Below are 19,866 nucleotides of genomic sequence, written 5' to 3'. Positions count from 1 at the left end.
ATTTTGTCTCATAGCCTGATTGTCATCAGTTTCTCAGAAAAAGAAAACAGAAAAAGAAAAAAAAAAGATTCTGCCAAATGTGTTCCCTGTAGATCGCCTGAAAGTAGACATGCTGGTTGATCTCCATATTTTCTCACTTTTGTCATCCTTTTAATTGATGGTATCGTTCTATTGATATATGAAAAATTGATGAGTTGGGAGCTTTTAAACACATCAGATATTTGTCATAATCCTAATAGAACAAGTGTGTCACTTTGTGCTGTACATCACATGTATGCGCCAGAGTAATTTTTTTGGATATTCGATTTCGGGGATATTTGTTTATAATAATTTATCCTGATTAATGTATGTGCGACAGGGCCTAATTGTTATAGCTAAGTACAGTAGCTGAACTAGGTAAAACTCCATGTCATTTAATTCATACAGTGTGAAGGTATAGTAGCAGGGTGGTAATAATCATATTGGCAGGTGGGTGGGCTAAGGGATGCTCAAAACCCTAGCTTAATCGATTACCTTTAAGCATCGGACTATAGTACCAGGGTGGTAATAATCATGTTGACAGGTGGGTGGGCTAAGGGATGCTCAAACCCTAACTTAATTGATTACCTTTAAGCATCGGACTATAGTACAAGGGTGGTAATAATCATGTTGACAGGTGGGTGGGCTAAGGGATGCTCAAACCCTAACTTAATTGATTACCTTTAAGCATCGGACTATAGTACAAGGGTGGTAATAATCATATTGGCAGGTTGGTGGGCTCAAAACCCGAACTTAATCGATGGTAATCACACTTGTACAGGAGGTACGGATGTTCAAACCCCTAACTGAGTTGATGACCTAGGCATCAGGTCTAAAGTTTGGGTTTTTGTCTTTTTAACTAACAAATGTTTTTCTGCCGTCAAGTTCATTGAATGTTTTGTTGCTATACTTGCTAGGTTTGTATTTTATGCATTTTGGTGCAACTTTTGATAGAAGTACTTAAAGACACAGATCATCATGTATGTTTCTAAGCTGCGCACAGTGCAATATGTCACCATCTTGTAAGCAAGGAACGATTGGAGTGTGTATGGTATGCATAAATGAGACTGATCAGCAGCATCATTTCTCAAGTACTCCAAACCAGTTAGTTGTTGTGGTCTATTTATTGTCTGCACTATCTTTTTGTGCATGTTCTTATCTAACACTCAGAAGGTGTCCTACCACAATTAAGGACTCCATTGAGGTACTAAATTTGTCACTTTTCCAAGGTCACTAGTGTATTGATAAAAGTTTTGAACTGAAACCTCCTGCCCTACATACCCACATAGCTGATGGCTTGGGCTATCCTTGTAAGATTACCCACAGTGACTGTTTAGATAAATGAGCTACCAGAGGTCAAATGTCAGCACAGTATTTACCAACCTGTGTGTGTCAACTCCAATTGATTGCATGAACTTCCTATTTCACCAACAGATTTCTAAGAGGCCTCAAATTACCCCAGTTCTCCTGACTATGATACCTTCTTATTTTATAATCTACAACTGTGAAAGCATAAGAAGCTAATGATGGTATTAAACTGTAAACCTTTACTTTGTTTCCTGGCTTACCTGTCTCCTCACAAACTCTAATATTGTCTGACTGTACAGGACTTGTACAGGAACCTTGGTGACACGAAATGCTTTGTCACTATTAAATTATATCCTAAGTTTTGGGATACATGCAAACAAAGTCACTTAGGGTAGGGTTTTTGTCCGAGGCTTCCTCCTGACACTTGGCATCAGTGCATCATGGATGCCCTTTGTAACTTTAGTGTACATCCTACCTGTAGACTCAAAATATTGAAATACCGCCCTCTCTATTTTATCTACCAAAGTTAAATTCGATGATTGTCCTGTGTACAACTGTATATTTCCTAAGGAAATCTAAAAGCTCACTATACTGTAACTGTACCAACTCTTCACAACAGTCTAATTCTGTTTACCTGTCTTTTTTAACACTGCACAGTCTTCATTTTAACACTGCACAATTATCTTATACAAATCAACTGTGGAGTAGAGCAGCTCATATTGTACTTTCCCCTTTGCTCAATGCATGTATTTAGACAAGCAACTCATATTATATCTTTCACTATCTTCAAATTTTGTAGACACATTTAATTTAATTTGAAGAAGACACAAAGCCAATCACTATTGGTCTATGTGATAAAAATAAATGTTATGAACAACTTCCCCAAGAAATTCTGATTCCATTTGGTAGATATCATAGATTTAGTGTTAATTCCTCCAGTACATAAGGCTGAAGACTTGGTCAAGTTCAAATATAACATCATTGAGCCACATTTGCTTCAATTATTTACTTACTTTATATATTTCATTTATTACAATGTGTATTTTCAGTGATGGAGATTGTCAGGTTTTGCAACAATGTTGACTCTATAATATTTGAACCGCGGTTCGATACACTTATGACTTATCATGGCACTGTTTTCAGTGTCAACAAGTGCTGTTAATATTCTACCCTTGAAAATAAAGAAAGAGAAAGTAAAAGTGTTGAGATCCTAGTGACACTATGACATCACAGATTTACAACATGAAAGCTCCTAGACATGACTTTCAAACTTAAGATATCTCCCAAACAGAACAAGATTTTTCTTGGTTGGGGGAGTTTGTTCTTTACAAAGATCTATCATACAAGCTAATGATGATAGTTTGATTTGTGTCCCCGTAAACAAGCTTCTATGTCCTCCTGTACCCTCCTCCCATACCCCCTCATCACCCCCCCTGTACCCTCCTCCCATATCCCCTCAACACCCCCTTCCTTCTCTGATGAATGACAAGCCACATATATTGATATTGGCATTGATTGCTTTAACAATGTTGATCCTAGTACTATTGCAATTGATGATCTGTACAGCACACTGAAGCTCTAACTTCCAAAAGGAATACAAATTCAACAGAATTAAGAAATACAGTATATACACCAAAATTTTAAAATTTGTTCTTGGTTTCCTTCAAAGTGAAAATTTGTTTGGACAAGTTGCTACGAAATTGCCTCTCAAAATTTAGATTTCTTGAGCCATAATTAACATAATAACAGCAAGTAAAAATCTGATGAGTTAAAACAGCAGTAACAAATGTTGACTTCCTAGGATGTAGAACCGCCAAGTTACAAATGACCTAATTTAATAAAAACAGCTCTAAATACAGAGGATATTGGTGATATTAATAAGCAATGCATGTATAGTACACACATGATTACTATTTGTACTAGTTAATGAAATGCCAGCTGGCCATAGTTTAGGCATTTTTAATTCACTGCTTTAAATGTTTTATTGCTACTGTACTTTATTCATGGTTCAATAGGTCAGTTTTTGTTGTTGATCTGGACATTCAATTCAGTTGCCTGTCCATTTGGTTTATATGAAATATGTCAAATAAGTCTGTTTTGGTTTCGGTTTACCTCTGAAGAAGATCATGCTAGTGTGGAAAAATCAGGCCTTTGTTTTAAAGTTTTACTGATTCATTGCAACATTTGTGTATAAGCATTCATATGAAGAATAGGATAGCAAATAATCAACACCACTTGTCTTTTTTGAGTGATATATATGTCTTGAGACCACAAAACATATTCATATATTTGACATATCTGCTGTTTTTGATGAGCTGTTCTATTAATAACCAGTTTACTAAAATTGCTCTCGACTCACTCAGACTAATGAGCCAGAAATATAATGTGCGACTATGGTAGTTTATAGAAAAATGCAATTTCTCAGGGACTCTTTGTGGTATTAAAAATGCAATCACGCTCTTACAAATGTTTACAGCGATCTGTCACATAGCGTAATTAATTTTCTGCTTAAAGACTTCCTTTGATGTGTAACAGCATTATTTAGTGTACATGTATGGCTATTCTAAAAGCTGTAATAGGGAATCCATAAGTATGATGTTTTTAATGTTTCTAGCACTACAGGTAACAGTGTAATTTGTTAAATAATATTTTGCAAAATAGTGCAAAACAAAAGAAAAAAAAGTCACATTTACAAGTATTTTTTACAATGAACAGATGTCAATCGTTGTAGAAAGGCCTTACTGTGTTTGTCAATATTACTTCTGTCTGCTAATTTAAGGACACTTTACTTGTAGGTCTTATAATGTGCTAGTACCAAAGTAGTCTTCATAAGCATACTGTGTAAATGGCTATCAGATAGCTTGATTAGAAATCTCTTAAATGGTATAACTTTCTGAGCTTAATAGTTTAAATACATGAATATTTATAGATTATTATAAACTTCTCAATATTGAAACAACTTTGAACAGGAAAAGAGCAAAGGAATGTTTAGCTAGTATGTAATTGGACCTTTGACCTCAGGGGGCGAGCCTTGTGCTGCTGATCCATCTGAGCTTATCCAGTCTTTAGTTGGTGCGGTGCCTATCTCCACTATAGCAATTCCTTAATTTGCTGGAAGGGGGGTAGTTGAGGTTGGTGGTGGGGGAGGGGTACAGGGGTTGCTAGTCAGAAGCCACAGTACTTGACGATGCATAACTAAAGTTATCGCAACCATATTTCAGTGGAAACAACCTAGTAAAACAACACGAAAAGGATGTTCATAAAGTCACCTAATAGTGTAGAGCTAGATAAAAGGACAGGTCTCGTTCTCAGATGACATTGAGACATTGCTTTTACACTAGATCGGGATCAGATCTCTACGTCAGGATCTGATCTTGACATCGAGATCATAGCTAGGTGTAAACGCAGGTCAGATCTGGCAGAGACCAGGATCTGATCCGGATGTCCAGATCAATTTTGCAATGTAAACACTCCTGCATCAAGAGTGACCTGCGATATCTGGTGACCTCATTACGTCACATGCATTCTTGCGTGAAATTCCAGTCCTGTATCATGCATGTGGCTAATTCCTACGTATAGTGAGTGCGTGTGTGCCGTGCATAGCGTAGTATTGTCACCCTAAGGCTATACACCATAACAACGAAAGTTTTGGAGTACATACGTACTACGCGATCCGCGGCTGCGCATGATACAATTCCAATCCAGTTTTTTTTTACCAACATCCGGTGAATAGCGGGGAGGATCAGAGTACGACTGAAGAGTAAATCTGTCCGGATCAATGCATAAGTTTACCCCAGGAAGAGATGATCTTCTGATAACATCAGGGGATCTGAATCGGATCTAGTGTAAAAGCACCCCATACTGTCGGTGTGTGAATGAGCATTGGCGTGTTTTTTAAAGAAAAAAAGCATGTTTCTTGAATGTTATTGTGCATGCATGCTACTTGAACAAGCTAGACAACATATTTTAGACTGAAGTGTTTGTGCTGTCCCTATACCCTCCCCCTTTCCTCCCCCCCCACAAAAGAAATTACAGTCTGTTCATCTTTTTATACTGTCTAGACGGGAACAATATGTTTCAGTTTTTTTTAAATCAATTTTTAAAGCTCTCTCTCATACATGCCATGCTTCAGTTGGAATTATTGCTGCTCATTCTACACCATCCGTGTTGGCAATAAATTTTAATTTGACAAATTTTCTGTTCATTTGGTATTTGTTGTTTGTAACGCATTGGAAAGGCTTTGTGGGCTGAGTAATGTAATATCAAATCATATCATATCATATTGAAGAAAGCTATCAATGATTTCCTGGCAGAAACAATTTCCGACTTAAAGTGTATTGTCGCCCTTCTTTCGTTTTCACGTTTGGTTTCCTTCAGCGAATCGAGTGAAGTATGTTACTCAACTATGTAACTTACATTGTAGTCTGAGAAATTAACATGACAATGCAGGATGTTTTAAACTTGAACAGAGGGAGTAAAATATAAGATGAGGCGACATCATTCACCGTCACATAAAAAACTGACCGGATTCAAGTGGATATGATATCTCGCTGAATGGGCAGGTTTGAAAAGGCATAGAGGGATCTTTGACACTGAAATGAGTCAACGACATGAAAAAGGAGTGGGAGGGGGGGGGGGGGGAGAGGCGGAGAGTTGCAGTTTTGAAATATCTTGGAAAATATTGAAGGAAAACAAAATTATTGAGATTAGTGCAGTTAATATTATTATGAAACAGGTCAACTTTTTGGGGCATTCAGGATGAGGCAGGTTGTTATTACGTAAGGAATTTAGGTGATCATCACAATTTAAGTTAATATTCAGCTCTTCAAAATCATTCAGAGTTACAAAAGTCATTCAGATTGGATCGATGACTATGCCCTTTGGAGCATCTGTGTATTTTCTACCATGGAATACTAATATCAAAACCAAAACTTTCAATTAAAATCACCTTAATTATGAGTTTATTTATGATAAATTTATTCAGAAACAGCAGTAACCAGATAGACAATGTTCTTTTAAGCAAAAGCAACTAGAGTAGTAACAAAATGGAAATATTTCAGCCTAGCAGCCTTTGATATGAATTCATTTCATCTTTCTGTCCTTTTAAGAAAAAAAAAGTTGTTACCAAAGAATCAGTTTCTCAGGGAAACTGCAGCTATTCTGTGCTTGGCTAACCAGCAAGGTTGAAATGTTGGATGACTAAAAGAGGGCAGCATACTGAATTGTGTTTGATTCAACATTTCTTGGTGAAGCTATCTTTTGCCTCCTGGTATCACTTACAAGTGCAGTATATAATGATCAAGCCAAATGTCACTGTCCCAACATTCGCCTCATCTTTCATACCTCATGTTGTCGTTATTTAAATAAAAATACCAATCAAACTTAGTTTCCTGGATTAGAAATTTCTTCTCAGTGATTCTGTCCCTTTCAGTGGAGAATTCTTTACTTAAAGGCTAATACTGATTTTTTCTATAAAGGATGATATAAATTTCTTTATATTTATCTGATGTCATTTGTCTTTGTGAAATAACTTGTTGAGTTATATTTGTAATGTAAACTGAGCTACTGTATGCCGCTATGTGTAACAATTTGGATACATAGGTCGTGCTTTAAATTAGCATTTTTTTCTAGCAATTTTCAGTTAGATATTGCTTAATAGTTTACACTTGTGAGTGTATGGAACATGTCGGCAACAGATATGGAATATATCACTATACCACTGTAGATTTTGAATATTTGTTGCAAATAGTGTAAAATCAAAATTATTTTGAACAGGAAGATGAATTTTTGTATTAATGTACAAAACAAATATTGGTAAAATATATACCCTTCTATTTTCACCTGTTTGGAAGCTAAAAATGTTGAGTGTAATGTTAAAAATTAAACAGTTTTATAACTACAGTAAGAACCTTTTCAAAACTTGCAATATCTTCCGAGTACTTTGACCCTCTCTCCTACCACTATGATGGAAATCATAATAGACAGTGTTATCAGTACTAATTATTCACATGTTTGTGTATATCATGTTGGGTTTTACTGTTATTTGATATGGTGAGAAGCACATTCCACTTGATGAATCCCCACAACATTAATTACTGCTGGTATCTATATGTCAATACCTTTCAAAGTATCATCATGATCTCAGAGTGCAGTACTCACCAAGCCCTCCAACCTCTCTAATATTCTACACATTTGTGGTTATCTTAATAACACTGTATTAACATTACTGATACGTCATCAAGTTTTAATTCAGCAATCCCAGCAGGTCATGTGCACTTTTAAAACAATAAAAATGTCAGCAAACCCTTTTGTTCAGTTCTTGAATTCATAGAGCTGTACTCAATCTTATATATGGTACCTGAAAATTTAGCATACATGGATAATTATAATATGCTAATATTACAAAGTAGTACTTTCCTGAAAGATGTGGAAAAGAATGTTAATGTTAATTTGAACGTTAACATTAATGTGAGCTTTGACGCTAATGTGAGTTAATGTGAGCTTTGACGCTGTGAGCTTTGACGCTGTGAGCTTTAAAGTTAATGTGAGCTTTGACGCTACTGTTAATGTTAACATGAATGTTAATGTTAACATAACTGTTAATGTTCACATGAATGTTAATGTTCTTATCGAATGATGTAAAAATAACTCTATAAACACTGAAACTGAAAGGTTTATACAGTTCATGTTATGTTTGTTTCTGATACCATTTGTCAATAGTGCCCTCATGTTTGCACAATATCTTGTAGAATCTCTGCAAACTTTGTTCTTAACTATCACCAACTTACTTTCCATTGCATAATAAACATATTTACATTACATAAGATATATAATATATATGCATATTAACTCAATTAATGTCCATTGCATTAACATATATTATAATAGTTAAGTACACTATAGTATAAATTTTAATACATTACCCTTTTCACGTAAAGGCACTATGTGGGAGGGTTATGTGTTTGTCCCTAAATGCTAACAGATAATATATATACTGTATCATAACATTTCATCTTTAATATTATTCTGCTTGGCTTTCTGATTCATACCTACTTTGCATGTGAGTTTTAAAACTGAATGTTGTAGCTTTGGAACTAGCATTGAGAAGGCCTGCACATTTTGGATTTGATCAGGAAGGCATCCATATTAAACACATCCCTCTAGAAAACATCTGTGCCATGTCTGGACTGTAATTAGTGATAGATTTAATTAGCAATAGCTTAAGATGGAAATATTCTGTGAAGACTACAGTAGATAGTGATTCCAATAGTCATTGAAATACCTCGTACTGGTTAATTAAGGCGTGTGCAGGGACTGTTTGGTATTGCTTCTATGAAACATCACTTATTAGTTATAAATACCTTGTCTGCCAAATTAACTGCTGGTTGCTATCGCCCAAAAGAACAACCAGCATCTTTTTTTATATGGCATAGCTACTTAATGTACTCATATGCTATACGATCTTTTATTTGACTTCTACTTTTCTATATCATGGATCAGACTGCGATCAGATTAAAACCATGAGGCAGATTATGCCTTTTGGACACCCACCGGGCGGTCTGAGACTGAAAGGCGATCGTCTTCATAGTGTTCACGTTCGCCGGATCATACCCTGTAGTCGTGATCTTCCTATCACGGAGGATCCTGACCCAAACAACGGCGGCGATTAAGATTATAGCGAGAATGCTCCAGGATCATGTGACCCAAGATCTCAGGTTACTTGACCTCTTCACTTCCACCCAATCACAGACCTGCGGGAGCCTAACACAGAGTGCAATGTACTAATGTCACTAGATGCTTGATATGTAAAACAATCATTGCAAGGAGGAAGACGTACATTCAAAGTCTTTGCATGATGCTCTTTTGTTTGACATTTGACCCCCCACCTGTTTCTGAGGTCAGCTTTATAACCTCTCCTGGAACAAACAAGATCCTGAAATCCTGAATCCACTCCTTAATTCTCTCAAACGTGAACGAAATTGAAGCCTCCATAGTCTGCAAAATCTTCATTGTCATCCCACGACTAATACCTCAACCCATTAAACGTTATTTATGCAAAAAGGTGATCGATATTTGTTTTATGAAATTGTTGTTTAGAATGAGATATTCCTTGTTCTACTGCTAGCTTTCTTCTATCTATCTTTCCTTGGCACATTCCTACTTGAAAATTAGTTAGAGCAGTGCTGTCCATCATTGTTGGCATATGTGTTTTTCTTTCTGCTTTAAGCATCTGGAGTGGAAAAAAAAGAAGAGAGACTAATGTTTGGAAATGTAAGCCATTTATGAGAGCAAATCTCTGGACTAGCTGATTATCCAGATATCTTGTACTCTGTGAAAATGTCAACAACCTTTTGTGAGTTTACAGTGCACTAGTGTGTATTTATTGCCAAATCTCCAAAGGCAGTCCACCAATTTATATCAAGGATTATCTCATGGATTATCTCAAGGATTATCTTTATCATCCAAGTAAATTGAATTCAGACTAAGTGGACTGACATTTTGTAACCTTTTGTTTATAACGTCCCATGATCAAAAATGATTTGTCGCACTTCTGCCGAGAATATTCAACTCTGCTGTCCTTTACATATTTATTCATTTCCTTCCCCCCCCCCCATCACCCATCCACCCACCTTTTAAGTTATTGAACATAGCAATGATGATGTATAAAATCAGTTAATATAAGGTACTTCACTCCCAGGTGTAACTTGCTGTTTTTAAATCTATACTGGTTCGGAGCCATTTTCAATCTTTGGTTGTTATACGCCCACTCTCCTTCAGGTCGTAAAGCTGGCATCAGAGAAGACACGGCAGGTAACGTTGACGACCGCTATTATTACCCTTTATACATCATCCTCAGAACTATAGTCATTAACAAACACCAACCATGACCCCCATAAGCCATCCATTAACAGCTTCTCATCAAAGCCAACCCAACCTCAGTTAGTTTAATTTGAAAAGAGCATTTATTCCATGATAGATCGTTAGTTTCTCCTCCTCTGCCCGTCCGTCCGACATGAGACATAAGAGCAAGGTAGCCAACAGCTCTTGGGATTCAATTACATTCTCGCTGTTTTTTTTGCACATCAAAGCTGCAAGGAGTGTCTGCTTAAATTTCATCCTCTGCCAACAACATCAATCCATGCACATGTTTGCTTTAAATTTGCTGATATAGATTAAAAATGTGTAGTTGGTATGCCAAGGAAGTACAAATGGTACATGGATGATGATGACACATACATACATAAATAATGCAGTGAAGGTATGGTAACAAGTAAAATGGATGGTGTCCAGAACAGGAGGGATGGGGGGGGGGGAAGTGTTTGGAATTCAATGGAACAACTTAAGGAATAATTTACATACTATTGCACAGAATAATCCTTAGCCAAAATGGACAGGTACTATACAAATGCAAAGATAGAAGCATAACAAGCAGTTTTGCATAAAGAAATGTGATGTTTATTCAGTAGTTTACTAGGATTAAGAAAGAGTGTCGAACAGCAGTAAACAGCCGGCTGAAATTGTAAACAAACTAGAAAAGAGTGGACAAATTTTTGGCTAGGATGGGATTCAAATGAGCGACCACAGAGTTGCAAACTCTGCTCTTAGAATTAAATACTGGTAACTGGCTCCAAAAGTTCTTAGTTCTTTTCTAGTTTGCTTATAATTTCAGAATAATTAAGAATGTTTGCAGACTTTGACAATTACAATTTGTAAGATGCAATCATACAAGCTTTTGCAAGAAGTTGAACTGAAATAGAGGATTGTGAATGTGGAGGTACCCATTTTGTAAAAGCATTTGTTACTGAGCTTACATTTTGTGGTTAAAAATTTGCACTTGCTTCCATCCCATCACCATCAAAAATTAAAATCTGGCACCTCAAATATATGGTTGATAACTTGTAGGTTTGGTCTTTGGGTTTTAAACCGTTATAGCCTCTGTGGCAGTTTCTCTGTTCTGCGACAACCAGCTGCAAAGCTTTCCTGTAGCTTTGAATTTATGTAGAAGGAGAAACCCATTACCCTGAAAATGCACCTGTTACTATTTCATCAAAATCGCACCAGAAAGGTTTGCAAATGTAACAGAGCGATACATTAAATTTGTGGGACACAAAAATATTGGATACAGAAATGAACCATATTGCTCATTGGGAGTGATTAAATGGTTGTCAGACCTCTGATTTACATTGAGAGGAGTCCAATTATATTATGTGAATATTATATAAAAGAGAAACAGTAGATTATGTTCACCTTACTGTTAACAGAAAACTATTGTCTCATAGTTATATAGATTGTTTACATATTCATGTCATTTCTACAAAAGGCAAAGATATCATCTCATAGCCGCTTAAAACACAATACCTACTAAGTTTTGATCTGCATCATTAATCCTCATATATAACTGCACTTTGAGCTCATAAAGGTTCTATATATATTATACAAATGGCTAAATTGCACCGTAGATAGAGCTAGACAACTACTCAATTTTTGGTTATTGTGTTGTTGTCCTTTATTTACATTTATAACCTGAAGTCCTTTGTAATCACCTAATTTTTAAATGTAAGTGATATCAATTTATTTCCTCATTCTAATATTCCATGTGGTCAATTTCTTCCAGGTTTAGCCCTCACTCCAGTAATGTCAGACACTTCACTTCTGTGGAGGGGGAGGGTGGTGGGGGAGGGAGGGAGGGAGGGAAGGAGGGTGGATATGGTTGAGGTGGTTACAGATAAACTTTCTGGGAATTCGAGCCATTGAACCACATTCTAGATGATTCTGTCTAATAGCTGTACGTCCTCAAAACGTATCACTGGGTTCTTCTACGGTGTATACAGGGGTCTCGTACATTAATCGTTAATGTATCAGTGTTATCTTCCCCCTCCCAACCCCCTCATAAAGATCACAATAGAAGTTTATCTCCTGGCTCAGTTTCTACCTACCACTGACGTGATTTCTGCATTTATCAGCATAGTGCTTGCAAACCTGTTATGAAATCTCTATTACAGACGTACTTCCAACGTGTGAAAGTTTTATACCAATTTGCCTAAATTTTTAATAGTATAATGATGGAGTGTTAAGTATTCCTGTAATTTAGAAGAAAATTGGGTTCAGGCTCCCTTCTCCGATCTTTACACTCAACACCTGCAGCACAGATTGATTTACAAGATGACTTTCTCTATTCTGTCCATCGAGTCCTTGACTGGAGGCTAATAGGGAGTTACCCTCCTGCAGTGGAATTGGCTATGTTCATGTCAAATCATCGCAAAACTTCTTTACTAACTCTGCTTCATTATCACAAGTGATGCATTCTGGATCTCTATTTCGATCCTTCTAACCTAATACTACTTTATGAATTTCCCTAATTGCGGGCAATTGCTATCTGGCTAAAGCTGTTGGCACAGGGGTGCTATCACTCAATTGATTGCCCTTCTTTCTTTGGGAGTGGAGAGGCGGATTTCTTTAGAAGGGTGCGTGGCAGTTCAGAGGTTGGACCTTGTAGAAGGATGGTTGTAACTGGTTTAGGAGAATGTTCCATACATGGTGAAGTGTACAAAATATGTCTTAGACAGGCTTAGTTTATAGCTGGTTTGTACCATAACCAGGTAAGATATGGGATTTATGGGACTTGTGCCTTGGTTAGCATCAATTTACATATCATGAGCATCTCATGCAGTTGCTTTAAAGGAACTGACCTGTTTCAGATTGAGTTTTGCTCTGTACAGTGTACACTATATCCTCTGATGACACGATAGAGTTTGTATACAATATCTGTACCCACCAATCCGTATACCGGGTTTAAAAGCTAGACTAATAATAAAGGCAAGATGCTGATCAATGAATAAAACTGATTTAAAAATAGTCTCTCTCTCTGTGGCTGTTGTAACTAAAAGCTTGCTACTACAGCTGAATGCCTGAAATGTACAGTAATGATGAAAAAGGAAATCACATTAGAGAGCTAGCATGATTCTTTTCTCATCTAGCTCTCTTCACACAAGACTTGATAAATTTTGACCTACTTTATCCTCCTTAAGTATTACTGCAGTTTTTACCATGATGGTATAATAGATGTTTAGCTATGTGTAAAATGGTCCATGTAAATTGCATTGAAGATACCGGATCATCAACTGGAATGGAGAAATGATAAAACGTTCCACGAGCCTTCTCCAGCAATGCATTGTCAAACAAGTTCCAAGCTTTGGGTCTGACTGCTGTGGCTGAGCATGTCATACTCTAGGTAGCAAATACCTAGGTGTCTTCATCATTGACTTCCATTATGGAAATTAATGATCCATAAAGTGGAAAAAAAAAAAAGAATTTTTGTCTAGGTCAAAGAAAAAGGAAAAAAAGGTATTAGAATGAATGAGATTTTAACAAGTGACCTTTAGAATTACAAGTTATTTACTGATTTTATAACTGAGCCATTCAGAACCTAATTGATTGGTGATTCACCTATTCTTTGTTTGTATTCCACTGCGTAATCAAACCAGGCGATGCATAGTCTTGTAGGGGTGGAGTTGGATGTAGGTGTGTGCTTCTAGAAAGGGAAATAAGTTGTATTGGATAAAAAACTAGGGTATTTTATAAGGTTGTAATTATCTAATGGTGTCTATGATAACTAATTCAATAGTGAGTTGATTGTCTGTGAAGACAAAGACTACAAATTACAGATTACTAAATTTCACTAATTTACTGATATTTCATACAGTGAATCAATTCATTCTTTGAATGTTTTCATGTTTGCTTGACTTTATTTTTCTTTCCATATGTCATTGTTGGATCACTGAGCCTGGGGCAATTTATGCTTCAGTCTGCCCCCTGGTGGAGAGGCTGGTGTTATCCCTTTCTTTGATTGGTGTGGAATTGAGGAGGGGGGGGATGGGTGGGGATGGGCAAGCATTCCAGTCAGAAGCTGTGTACCTTCCAGGCATCATGTGTTTCCAAGGGGTTTACATGTCATCACAGTGGTTGCATACACAGTTGCAATATTGTTTCTGAACTTATGATCAAATGAGGACTATAGACCACTTTAAAAGGGTTATAGTGTACAAAGGGTTAACAAAGAATGAAAAGAGCAAATGATGAATTCTGTTTGTTTTTGAGTAACAGAAGAGATAGACATATGAAAGACCATCAGTTTTTACCTAATATTCGTCAAATATGCTAGGAGGTTCAGTAATCTATAACATAGAATCACACCTCTCTTTTATATTCTCCTGGTCATCAGAATGTGGCTTCAAAATTAGCTGACCAGACTAATTGACTAAACTAAATAAAATAACTACATAAATAAAATAACTACATAAATAAATAACTACATAAATAAATAACATAATAACCAACATAACATAATAACCAACATAACATAATAAATAACAACATAACAATAAATAACAAAATAAATAACATAATAAATAACACAACAAAATAAATAACATAATAAATAACGCAACAAAATAAATAACATAATAAATAACATAGAGATACTTGCTTTACATTTTACTCTTATACAGTACTTTACTTTGTTACTTTGCATTTTACTTTATTACACAGTACTGAACTTTGTTCATCTATAACAGAATACATCATAGTCTTGCAACTCTCTACAATAATATTACTCTGCTTGTGTTGTGTTGTGTAATTTTTATGCATCCCCTGTTATATATTGCTCAGGTCACTTTTAAAGCCACTCTGAGGGAGTTTTCTTACCATGATGAGATAATGTCTTTGTTGAAACCAGTAATGGTTTGGAAATTCTCTGAAGGGTCAGGTCAGAACCTTCCACAAGTTACATCCACTTTAAGCATTCACTAATTAAGCACATGTATGCAACATGACTATTTAAAATTACTCAAACTCACAGATGTGTAGCCAGCACAGTATGTGTGTACCATAGACATATAAGCTTCCTTCTTTCACCATTTTATGAAAAAATGAAATGAATGATCATCAAACAAATATCATGCATCAACTGTTAAATAGTATAACTTTCCAAGGCAATATAGATGCCATTTGAAACTACAACACTGTTAATAAAAGTAAGGGAACATACTATACTTGAGTGCAATGATCTAATGATCTGTGACAAAAATAATACACAAAAAGAAACACTTTTCAAATATTAGAATTCAAAAGAATAAAAGAACAGAATGATGTAAAGAGGTTTCTCATGATTGGAAAAAAGCCAAGCTTTCAGAGTGAAAGAAAGTTAACAGAAGGGAAAAGAAAAGACATCATCTTCTCTTCTGGAAAACAAAGGGTGGAGGGGAGGAAGAACAGAGAAGAAGACTACCATGTAGGAGATCTAAATTAGTGCATAGTACAGTGACCTTGTAGAGGGGATGAAGACATTTGAGTTGTTGAACTGGAAAAGCCACAGAAAGAATGAAAGTTGTTGAGAAGAATTGTCATGGCCCCGATTGTCCAGTGAAGTATTGCTTAGATATATAGAGCCTATGAAGTACTATAGGATGGTCACCTGGTACACACAGGGTGTTGTTGTGGTTATTACAGTGGAAGCTCTGTCATTGAGTACTGATTACGTATGTTTGATTGCTTACCATTGTGACTCCTGTCTATTTAATGGTAGAGATTTTCTATTGAATGGCTGGTCGTCAGATGTCCCTTTTGAAGTTGTTGGCCTTTTGGGTGTAGAGGAGAAGTAATACCTCACATATATAGGGTTTTGATTGGGTTGTGCAACAATTATCCAGCTGTGTGTTAGTTGAGTTGGTGCTATAGAGTTACTTCATTTGTAAGTTGGTCTATAGGTCTGTATGTCACTTGTGATATATTCAGGGAAGTAGGTTAATTCTCGTCCCGAGTTTAAAGACGAGCATTTCGGTGATCATTTCGCCGTTTGGAAGTACTTGATATGGATCCATCTCTTCTGTACGGTTGTAAATTTGTTGATTGCGCTGTGTTGGAGAGTCTAGCTTGTCAGGCCTTTTGGATTTGTAGAGGTAATTTGTATTGTTTTGTTTTATATCTGTACATTGTATATATATATGTTCAATCTATAGGCGTGCTGTGCTAGATTGGCCAACTTACATGTGATCCCACGAGTCAATTCACTTGGGATTGTGTGAGGTTGTAATCAGATTTAAATCAAACTTTTCACGTTAAAAGTGATCGTGATCCGTTGCTCTTAGGATTATGATTGGTCGATCACTTCTCTAGTATTGATCCTTACAGCTGATAGGCTCTGTGTGCATCATATATATTCACCATGTACATTTATAAGATCTTAATCCTATTAAATCCTAGGATTTTAATCCTATTAAAACAATTATTTGTGTACCGACATGTGACAATTCTTGGTATATTGTCATTTGCTGTAGGTATGTATTATAAACTTTAACCACAACTTTTGCCACAATGTAGGGGACATTATTACAAAGGTTGCACACTTGTACAATAGCTACTGTACAGTATCGTACATAAAATTGCATATATTTGTTTTGCTGCATATAAAGAGGATACTGTTCAAGGTAAATTGGAATTGTGGCACTATATTGTGTCCATTTATGCAAAGTTGCAATTTCTGTATGTTTATTGTTTGCTTTTACTGTAGAGTTGACAAATATATATGCCTGCTGATGTTACTAAATCGATCCATACACTTCTAACACTACGCAGTAAAGTATATCATAGTACGATGACAAATGTCCGCTTCATATCCAGGATGTATTAACAAATGCCAGCATTCATAAAGTAATATATATATATATATATTTATGACAAATATGTGAACAGAAAAGGTCTGGGTTATTGAGCAATATGTCAGTGAATGTACTCAATGAATTTACAGTTCATTTGCACAGAATGTAACTCTTTGGGTGAATTTACTCTTATTCGTCACTTACTATTCTGACATTGCAGACTCATGCAGGATTTAATTGAAAATACAGCTGATGAGTGATGACCATAAAGAAATTTATAGGGATGCAACAGATTTGGCATTTCGAAATTGTTGGATTTACCATATTTCGGAAATAAACATAATGCAACAATTTGTCTTTGGTGGTCCTGTATTTGGAATGTTGCTGGTCAAGTGCCCAATGTTAGAATACCTCATCCATAAACAAGTATATTTTTTTTCAACTTTCTGAGGTACCCAGAAGTCTTATTCATCACTAAGTGCAACATGACGCTTTCCATGCGAATTGCAGGCTATGAAATTATGCAATGATCTGAGTTGCCTTTATCTGTATGTGAACTATAAGTGAACTTAGTGTTTGTAATTGTAAAACAGTCACAGCCTCATATTAACCTGTCTCAATGAAAGGTATGTCAAACAGGTAAATTGAAATTGTTCAGCGGTTCAGTTTGTTTTTAGACAAATTCAGGGATGTTCATCGAATCTGAAGACATTTCCGAAGACACTTTTATCCAGCGGAAATTACACAAAATCTGGGGACTGTCCCCGGAAATAGGGGAGGTCTGGAACATTGAGAAATGGAATCTACTGTAATATGAGAATACTCATATAATCTGATATAAAGGAAATATAAACCTGATTATAAATAAACTTTGCATATATATATATATTTCAAGTTTGGAAGAAACATTGTGCTCCATTGTCGTATTTCTCTTTTTCAAATTTCACAGATTTAATCGTCACTTCTTCCAAATGGACGATTTGTGATTCAGTCTTTTGATTGAAATTTTTTAAATGTGTTCCTATGGAAGAACTAACTAGTGCAAGAGAGTAACAAAGTTAATATTTTATATAAACCAAGATAAGCTTACACCATGCACTCCCCATTGGGGGTGCACAGATTAAAAACTTGATGATGAATTTGCCTCCCTACAATAGCAGTTATTTTCTTCTTTAATCTTTAAAATTGAAGAAAGAAACAAAATCTTTCGATGTCCAGGATGTTTTTCTGACTTTTCCTCTTGAAGTAGGTCTGTAAGTAGTTGCATGATAATGCTTTGAAAATTTGCAAGGAGTCGCTTGACTTTTTAATTTGCCAACCTTTTACCGTCCTTTGTTTTTTTTTGTCTTAGATCTGTTTCTCCCTTTTCCTGTGTTTGCTCAAAGGAATTACTCCAATCACTTATTCCTGCCACAGAAGCAATCAAGTTCACAAACAACCTAAAACTCACAAAATCTTGCTCTTCTTTCTTATGTCCACCACGCATTAGTCATTCATATTTTTGTTGTTGTTGAACGTGCTGTTGTACTGCGTGTGTGTGTTCAGTAGCGTCTTCTTACTGATTTCAACAACGCGTTCGGTGTTAATAGCCAATTACAATACCTTCAAATGCGTATCCTTGTATTATAACAGAGCTAAAAAAAAAAACAAAAAAAAAAGGAAGGGGCTCCTAACAGATGAAATAACATTCCTCTGCTCTTTTTGCCGTGATTTACGACCCAAATCGTTCTGGAGGAGGTAGAGGGCTTTCTTGTATGGCAACTATCAATTTGCTCGGTGGTGACAGCTCAACATCAGTCTAAGAAGCTGCCGAATCCATCATTACTACGCGAAGGAGCACATCTCGTAGGGTTCCAGATCTTCTAGCGGGCGATCTTAGAAGAGCGGAAAAAAGAAAGAAAAAAAAAACCTTGGATTTGATTGCTGGGGGTTATTTTCACATTAAGTTCAATTTCTCAATAAGGCAAAAATTATTGCAATTGATTTGTGTAGGGAAATGGCAGGGCTCTGGCAGACCTGCTTTTCGTGTCGGTGTTATCTGTTTTGATTTGTTACACGGAGTGGAATGCAGGACTGCTATCGAAGAAGAAGTTTGTATGCTCTCTGGTTACCAGTAAGAAATGAATGTTGCAAGGTCTTGCCCTCATTAATTGAAGCCGGTTTTGTTTGGCCGTTTTGACAGCATGACTTCTTAAAACCTGATGCGTTAAGCATCTTCAGTATTTCTCTGGTTTCTTATGAAAGATCATCGATCGGCCGGTGATTCGTGGAGGGGCTTTCACGGAATCAGGAACAGCTCTTTAACTTAACGTAGTGTATTTTGAGGAAGATTTACTGATATGTGTTGAGACCAAACCATTGCAATAGTTTTGGACAACACTTGTTGTGTAAGTTTTCTCTTTTAGAAAGTGTTTACTTGGAAACATCTGATCAGTTTTCAGGGGAGGCAGATACTGAAGCATGTTTTGCTCTCTCTGGGAAAGTTTCTTACAAACAAGGAGATAACATTTGTTTTTGTGCAGTTCAGAGGGAGAAAAAAGCTCTTTACAAGCTTGGTTGGTGGTGAATGCTGAAGGAAAGTTTTTAAGGATCTGTTGAAACCGATTTTTGTAAAAAGGCCAAAATATTAACCAAGATGGCAGCGGGGTGCATGATCAATACCAAGTTTTCCATAGCGGAGGGCTTGAGGCCCCTGTTTGTACCGATTACATCAGCCTTGGTGATATCAGTTCCTCACGATGCTCAACAGGAAGTTGTGGATATTGTTCCTGTAGGTCAGTATACTGCACAGCTAACTCAGTTGATTTACAGGTTTTAGAAGTAGCCTGCTAGATTCGATCTTAATATGATCTCCGTTTGACATTTCAATCGTAAATATTTTGAA

The 19,866-nt window shown here is 36.2% G+C and overlaps 1 protein-coding gene across 11 annotated transcripts in view; it reads left to right on the top strand.

Annotated features, from left to right (window-relative positions):
- The window catches only part of LOC139967034 (diacylglycerol kinase beta-like), a 156,475-nt gene that overhangs the window by 55,415 nt on the left and 81,194 nt on the right, over positions 1 to 19,866 (top strand). For 3 of the 11 annotated variants that reach the window (XM_071970647.1, XM_071970648.1, XM_071970649.1), the window contains one exon: positions 10,105 to 10,137. The exons of 1 other annotated variant lie outside the window; for it this stretch is intronic. In XM_071970647.1, coding sequence (XP_071826748.1) covers positions 10,105 to 10,137 — 33 coding nt within the window. Of the gene's footprint in view, positions 1 to 10,104; positions 10,138 to 16,128; positions 16,284 to 18,646; positions 19,757 to 19,866 lie in introns of those variants that run through there. 7 more of the 11 variants (XM_071970652.1, XM_071970656.1, XM_071970645.1 and 4 more) reach the window with 7 other exon arrangements.

Source organism: Apostichopus japonicus, chromosome 4 (assembly GCF_037975245.1).
Source record: "Apostichopus japonicus isolate 1M-3 chromosome 4, ASM3797524v1, whole genome shotgun sequence".
In the NCBI taxonomy this organism is placed as follows: Eukaryota; Metazoa; Echinodermata; class Holothuroidea; order Aspidochirotida; family Stichopodidae; genus Apostichopus; species Apostichopus japonicus.
Note: the sequence above shows the minus strand (reverse complement) of the source record. Positions and strands in the feature narration are given on the sequence as shown.